At 41.0% G+C, this 7,901-nt stretch overlaps 1 protein-coding gene across 3 annotated transcripts in view; it reads right to left on the bottom strand.

The window, feature by feature from the left end:
* Positions 1 to 299: 299 nt before the first annotated feature.
* Positions 300 to 7,901, bottom strand: part of LOC121853878 (putative N-acetylated-alpha-linked acidic dipeptidase) — a 14,460-nt gene continuing 6,858 nt past the window's right edge. For all 3 annotated transcript variants that reach the window (XM_042348257.1, XM_042348255.1, XM_042348256.1), the window contains exons 7-16: positions 7,493 to 7,635; positions 7,023 to 7,203; positions 6,176 to 6,381; positions 5,535 to 5,749; positions 4,238 to 4,414; positions 3,124 to 3,273; positions 2,472 to 2,577; positions 2,061 to 2,142; positions 1,276 to 1,368; positions 300 to 1,081 (exon numbers count right to left, since the gene is read on the bottom strand). In XM_042348257.1, coding sequence (XP_042204191.1) covers positions 883 to 1,081; positions 1,276 to 1,368; positions 2,061 to 2,142; positions 2,472 to 2,577; positions 3,124 to 3,273; positions 4,238 to 4,414; positions 5,535 to 5,749; positions 6,176 to 6,381; positions 7,023 to 7,203; positions 7,493 to 7,635 — 1,552 coding nt within the window. In that variant the 3' untranslated portion in view covers positions 300 to 882. The remainder of the gene's footprint in view (positions 1,082 to 1,275; positions 1,369 to 2,060; positions 2,143 to 2,471; positions 2,578 to 3,123; positions 3,274 to 4,237; positions 4,415 to 5,534; positions 5,750 to 6,175; positions 6,382 to 7,022; positions 7,204 to 7,492; positions 7,636 to 7,901) is intronic.

Raw genomic sequence — 7,901 nt, 5'->3', positions numbered from 1 at the left:
CTGAGCGCCTGCCTTGGCGTCTAGATAACTTTCTTCATGGTGTAAGTCCACATGGAACCCCACACCAGCATTTCCAAACTAACACCAACACTATAAAACTAACACCAGCATTTATAAATTAACACCAGCCTTAAAAACTAATACCAGTATTTCTAAACTAATCACAACATTTTAAACAACACAGTATTTTTTTTTATTTACTCTAGAACGTTTGCATCTCTAAGTGTAGCTCCCTCAGTTCTTTTTAGAGCGGGTACAAAAAGCCCTTTATTTTTATTGTCTTGTTTTTGTTTACACACACACACACACACACACACACACACACAGGTGTTCTATATAACGTATGATATTAAATGTGAATTAATTTCAGTATTATCAAGTGAGATATAACCCACAAATAATTGTTATTACCAATGGTCATGGAAACATCCTCGTAGCATAGTACTTGAGATGCAAAACCCAGGCTCTCAAAGTTAGTAAATATTCCCTTAACTGTTATAACCACGTCTAGCTGTCTTAATTACACCAACACTTATATCTGGAGGAACAAATTGCGGCTGCATTATTACCGAGGCTCTACCATAAGCATATGCTTATTCCGGATATTCGTATCTCCCACATAAGAAAAAAAGAAGAAATAATATATTTGTGAATATATGGTCACTAACCACCACGACTGATGTAAACTCACTCCTCCAAGAAAAACGTAAATAAATCAACTAATTTCTATAACTTTATCAGACAATAAAGAGGCTGTAGCAACTTCTGGATATATGATATCCTTAAAGTGTCTCCATTAAATTTAGGTTTGTAAGATGAGGGAGAGCACTGTAGTAACCTTTGTGCTGGAGACTATGGAGAGAATCCTGCCATAGGTCTTCTTTATATATATCTGATATCCTTCATAGTGAGAACTGCAGAGTTGATGACGTACTGAAGGAGGGAGAGCTGGTGTTGGACGACCTGCCAGTGATGGTCGCAGGATTCCTGGCAGTGTGTGGCCTCCCAGAGGGCGTCCCGGACCCCTGGAGCTAGCCATCCTTCATACTGGTTGAAGTTGCTTGTTCCAAACATCAGGTTCCTGCAAGCAACAAGTCAGGCTCCCTATAACTATGCTCTGTCTATTATTATTTATTTTAGTAATTTTTTTATGTGATTACAGTTCGGTTAGTGGGATGACAATGAATTTTGCGGACTGAATCTACCAAGAAACTTCATATTATTTGGGAACACTCGTCTCGATGCCAAGATTACCACAGAAGGGAAACAACGTACTTGACATGGGGCCGGAGATAACTACCAGCCTCGTTAGTGTAACACTTCTCCAATAGCAGTAACTGGTCGTTCAGCTGGCGGGCCAACAACAGTCTGGAATAGTCAAGAATGGAAATGCGAATGGCCCACAAATTTCAATCCATCGATGTTGTAACGTAGACACATAAGATTGGAACAGCAAAAAGTAAACTCCTCTTACTCTTCGAGTCCCCGGTACCATTACTCAGACGAAGAAAGCTGGAACATCCAAAAGCAGCATAGGGCTGCAGCCTCGTGTACCCCAGTCTCCTCGATATGGAAAGCTACACATTATTATGTCTTCCTCGGTCTTCGAAGGCGCTGTCTTATCGTTGATCACCCGTAGTTTATGGTGTTCCTGCAAATCTTTTAAAATATGTTATTTATCTTGGACGTTCTTCGCCTGATTATCGGAGGAAAATAATGTGAGAGAAGAGGAGATTACTATCACAGCGCGATAATTCACGACCTGGAAGGTATTTCAGAGGAATTATTACTAAGATGATCACGTCAGCTGGGACTTGTATGGCGAAAACGTCCGGAAATCACTTTGTGTAGATGTACTGAGAAGGATATGTGAGAAATTGAGGACTGAGGTATTGCCAAACAGCAGAATATGACTGTTGGTTGGAAAGATTATGTGAAGACATGTGATAAGAAAGGAAGATGATAACGATGAGAGACAGAAAGAGAGATGCAGCAATGATTAATAGAGGACGAGGAAGAGAGTTGGGGTGGAAATTGGGACCAAAGAAGAAAGAACTCACGGAACGTCGGTGAGATTATTGACGTGGGTGATGAAGGTCTTGGCTACTTCATCGAAGCGATTGACGACGGTGTCCAGATGAGCTGAGGATAAACAGAGAATAGGTATATAACAAAATTATTGATGAGAAAAGAATAGAACAACGCATATGGTTTAAGAATGAAGTGGATAAGAAAATGTCAAAGTACGTTCATCATAAGAAAACATGCAATAATATATATGACAACAAAGGAAAAGAGGACATTCATATGGAACTCAAAATATTGTTTTGACCACAAACTTTTATTTTACATATACAGTACATAATCGTTTACGCACAATAGATTTTTACAAAATAGTTAATTGCATACGTATAAAAACCCGTTTCGATTGGTTATACAAAATAATACTTAGGAAAAGAACCACTGCCTACCTAGACTGATGCCTTTTTCCTGGAGTGTGTCACCGTACTCGGCCTTGAGGTCAGCCACCATCTTCCGCAGCATCACCGTTTCATCATCTGGGTCCATCGGTAAAATCTGTAAAAGGCAGGACACCTCAAGCACGGTACTAACTAATGCACAGTAGCAGTCACTCAATATACATAGCATGCAATAACATACAGCGTATAATCAATACTTACGCGCACACTATATGCAGTATTAGCACCTACTAAGAACTCGGTACTAATTTGAACACAGTATCACATTACACCTACTCAGATCTCGTGCTCTAGAATCCCCAGATTCTGAACTTACTTCAGTCGGAACTATCAGACGTTGAAGAGCCTCTTGTATAACTTAAAACATGAGATCTTAGAGAATTTTCCTTGATCTAACCTAACTTAACCTATTTCAACTTAACCAACCGTAACTTCAACCTTGCTTCAGAACGCCTTTGCTGGTCTATAAAATCCAGAAGTTTCTGGTGTTTTTATTTATATTAACGAAATATAACCTGACACTTACTAGTCCATAGAATCTAAATGTCCTAGCAAATTTACTCTTAACTAACTTGATTTAACCTAACCTAATCTAGCCTTATACCTAATCTAGCCTTATATCTAGCCTTATACGTAATCTAACCTTAGCGTCTGCGAGGCCGATGCCCATGAGTGCCCAGAGGCGGCCAATAGCCAAGTGGTAGCGGAACTCTGGGTCCAGAATGTTCTTTACGGCGTCGAAATCCTCGTAGGTGGTGTGGTAGAGCGGGTAGTCTGACCAGTTGTACTCTTCCTGGTGGAGGAGACGAAGAAGTACAGAGGAGGGAGTAGGTGAGAGAGTAACTTGGAGAGTATTGGGAACGAAGGGGAGGGGAGAGTGCCTGACCTCGGAAGGCCCTTTGCTTGTCCGTCGCCCATTGTTGAGGCTAGTCGATTTAAGATCCCAAATCAGATACTAATTTTTACCCAGGTTGTTGTTTTTATTGCTTTTATTTTATATAAGAAAGAAGGAAGTATTTTGATCAAGAACACAATACCTAGTTTTGTTCAGTATATCATTTCTGAACGCCGAAACTATTATTCAGAGCATTGTAAGTTATTAATAATGTAATTGGTCTCCAATGGTAATATAGCGATTGAGAGTCATGCCTCAAAATGTTCATGAGATAAAATGAAAAGCAAGTGAAACTGCAACAGTTTGTAAACACGAAGTTGTGAGTAAATTCAGTAAATGTGTAAGGCCGCTAGCTGGTACAAAATAAAAGGGGCAGCATGTAAGTTGAGGCATAGACCTTAGGGTGTTGTGAAGGGGAAGTAAATTGTTACAGGTGAATATAGTCAGGGAAAAGTTAGTATTCTGACAGGAGTATAGGACTGTGCTCGCTACATTTACGATAGTCTCTTTACACTCATCAATAGCATAGTTATAATATCGGATGTGCTACCATTGGTGAAAGAAGCAATCTGTGGACTGTCATCCTGCCTAGGGGGTAACTCACTAGCTGTGAATGACAAAAATCAGATTATTACCCTTCCGGCCAAAGTTATATGAATGAAATAAGAGAAGAACTTTATACATATGCACTGTGGCTGTTTATAGAGAGGGAAAGTGGGTAAGAGTAAGAAGTAGCTACAAACTATATAAAATTTAGAGGTTCCGACACGCCGGTAAAATATAAAAAGATTGACGTTAGCATAGACCAAGGCAGATATTTCTTTAGACAAATAATATGACCTGTAGATGAAAATAGACTCACGAAGTTAATCTCCCACACCATATAGGAGGTGGGGACGCCTATGTGCTGGTAGAAGGGGGAGTGTTCGCTGAGGGAAGCCAGGTTGTAGTCCAAGAGGTCAGGAGAGGCGGCTCTTAACCTCTGGCTCCAGTGCTCCCACAGGGTCGTGTAGCCCAGCGAGGGGTCCGGTGCCGGCGTCTGTAACAGCCATAGCAAAACAGTATGAGAGTTTGTTTAATTTTGTATCATAGTGTACGTATGTTTCTCAGAATAGAGAAGAATTAGGACATCCTATTGGATTTTTAACGTATAGATCATTGTATTCATTTATTATTTACAAGGAACTTTGTTGTAATCTCATGGTCGTTCCATCTTGCTGAATACATTTTTACTGTTGGCCACTGTATAAAAATAAATAAAAAAATTAATAAATAAAATAAATATTGAAGTGATAACCGTGGTAACATTATGAGATGTTCTTATTACCACCATGCCATTGTACTATTCCAGATATTACTAAATATTACATAATACTTCCTTGAGATAAATGTATAGTATATATCAGGTGCCTACAGGAGAGCTCAGGTTCTCAACTGGCTCAGCCATGTTAATATTGCTGGTATTATCCACTCTGTATCTGTGGGGGGTTTTTCTGGCCAAAAAACTGTTACAATTCAATTCAATTCAATTCAAGCTAGAAGCATCAGTAACAGGGATTGCATGATTATAGCTATCTTTATGTTTGAAGTAGACAATATATATAATTGCAGAGTCTAATTTTAAAGTTACGGTGGGCATTTAGGTAATCAATCCTTAACAAAGACTGAGACCATCTGCGAGTAGATCCTTCATATCTCCTAAATCCTGGATTTCCTTCAAATCGAACATCGGAGCTACAGTTTATATAGGGAAGGAGTCAGGGCATACCAGAAGTGGCATTGCTGTAGTAGGCGATGTCTGCCCGATAATATTATTATTATCATACTGAACTCGGGCCCTGAAGTATTCTATAACGCTCTGATTTGTCTTATTACTGGATATTTGAGAACGCGTCTACAGGTTCACTTAAACCATGAATAAATGAGACGACCTATGAAAACAGGCGTCAGCCCTTGAAGACTTGCTTAGCCAACTTACCCTCAATGGCTTATACGTCAGACTTTACGATGGCAGCGCATTTCACCATTTTGGCAAGCTTCCCTGTGATAAAAGGCTTCATTTATTATCTTGTTAATTAAGCCTAAAATATCATACGCTTCACTTGCCCTTTTTTGCGGCCTTTTGGTCAGACAAACCTCTGGCAACTGGTCCCACTTACCCTCTTGGTGGCTTCCTTTATGATCTTGTGTAGAAGTGGGGTGGCAGAGATGAGCATATTGTAGGTTCCAATGATGGCCAGATCCACGTTGAGGTGTGCCACCGCTCGCATCTCGAAAACCTTAAGGTATTCCTCCACCCATTCCCACGGCCCAAAGAACCCATACTCGCCCGCTCCCCACGACCCGAACACCATAGATCTGCGAGGCCTCCAACCTAATGGAGAGATACATATGTGTAATGTAGATAGAAAGAAAGACAAAGAATCGGTGCCAAACACATACACAAATAAAGAATAAAATTGAGTTGGATAACGAATGACGGATAGAGAACCGGACTGCTCTCAAGTTAAAATTCATCTCACACTGAGTTAGCATGGTCATGATCTTGAACTTGGCGCTATAAACGTAGCAGCTCAAGGAGATTGCATGGTTAATTTACACCAGATATGAACATTATGGGTTGTTCTGTTCTTGTGTCTTGAATATACATCGTTAGATCCTGATGGCACTGACCGACCTAATCATGTATTAATAATAAGATAAACAAAAAAGAGAATTGGAGAAAGAATAAAATTAGAAGAAGAGGGAGAAATAACAGGGATATAATTATCACATCCTCTTAATCAGCAATTGTACTCACCGTTCCTCAGCAGCTGGCCGTACGCCCTGACCATCTCCATCTGGACTGCAGTGGCCGACGAAGGGTCACAAGATCCGAAAGTCCAGGAGTCACGATGATTACCGTAGATCACGTAGCGGTCTGGCTCCTCGGACCCGTGGATAACACCAATCACATTGTAGGTAGGGACCAAGTGCTTGATGTTGTGGACCTCAAGCTTCACCGTCCTGGAGTATCATAGTAGGACGATAGGGCGGCGTGTGTAGACGAGATGTGAGGGGTAGGACAGTATAGTGTAGATTAAGTCCCGGAGTGCTATGGAGCGTTAAATGGTGTCTACAGAAGGTGAGATAAATAATCTAGATCGGTCCTGTAGTACTGCTTACTTGAAAGTGACGTGGGTGGGTGGGTGAGTGGGATACTGTAGAAGTAGGATGAAGATGAGTTATAGGAAGAGAAGATAGAGAGTCTAGAGAATGGAAACAGGTGAGGTTTGGAGAATCTTGGAAGTGGGACATCATTACGTATTCCAATTGTGATTTACTGCAGCTCAAGACCAACCGACACACTACAACATAGTATACATATTGTCTTTATGTTGGGATAATTTTTTCTCGTTCTTCTCGATCAAACTTTTAAAAATCGAACGTGTGCCTGTAACCTACTCCATTTTAGTAAACGTGTATATATATATATATATATATATATATATATATATATATATATATATATATATATATATATATATATATATATATATATATATATATATATATATATATATAATAAGGTAAAGACTGGGATTAACGACTAAAATAAAATCTGTAAATGTGTTCGGTGTGAACTAATCAGAATGGTTTGTCCTCACCAGCCAGGTCTAACAAGCTGGGGTCCCATCCTGTAGGTGATGTTGAGGCCTCCTCTCCAGGCGGGCGGCACCTCCTCACCGCCTATGTTCACCAGCAGCTTGCGGGCGTCGTTGTAGCTCAGCGTGTGGGCTGGGATCCTGGGCGTGTCCGTCTGTTCGTCCGGCACCCGATACATCCCGTCTGTAGTAGAGGGCGGGGTTACTGTAGCAGGGGGCGTGGCTACTGTAGCAGGAGGCGTGGCTACTGTAGCAAGGGGTGTGGCTACTGTAGCAGGCGGCGTGGCTACTGTACTAGAGGGCGTGGTTTCTGTATTAGAGGAAGGGGGCAGGGTTGCTGTATTAAAGGGCGGAGTTACTGCAGCAGGGGGCGTGGTTACTGTATTAGAGGGCGGGGTTATTTAGAGCATAGCAAAGTTAGTTACATAAAGTGGAGCAGAGTGATTTACTTAAGGATTCGTAGAGTTAGTTACCTAGGGCAGGATAGAGGGGCGTGGTGGGGTCTCCATCGTGCCACACAATAGAGCCTCGCTGGATCCCGGACTCTGGCAGCCAAAAGGAGTTGGGGTAGGCTGCCCCACCTTGCTCCAAGTCCGGATGGTAGTCAGAGGGGTCCCTGTCAGCAGTATAGGGAATTATGTGCTTCACTAACAATAACAGTGGGAATAATATTTATTAATCGTAATATAACTCCCATCTCAATCATCTCTAAAATAATGGAATTTGCCATAAACAAACAACTACCCTTAAAAATCTTAATCTTTTCGCGGACTCCCAACGTTATATCCGTTCAACCATAGACTTGTTCACTTTCTTAACTTAAAGTCTTAACTGTACTCTTGACAACTTCGGTGAAAGTTTCCTTGTTTTCCTCGATATTCC

The sequence above is a fragment of the Homarus americanus genome, unplaced genomic scaffold (assembly GCF_018991925.1).
Source record: "Homarus americanus isolate GMGI-L3 unplaced genomic scaffold, GMGI_Hamer_2.0 scaffold18703, whole genome shotgun sequence".
Classification (NCBI taxonomy): Eukaryota; Metazoa; Arthropoda; class Malacostraca; order Decapoda; family Nephropidae; genus Homarus; species Homarus americanus.
The sequence above is the reverse complement of the archived record's forward strand: the minus strand, read 5'-3'. Positions and strand labels throughout refer to the sequence as shown.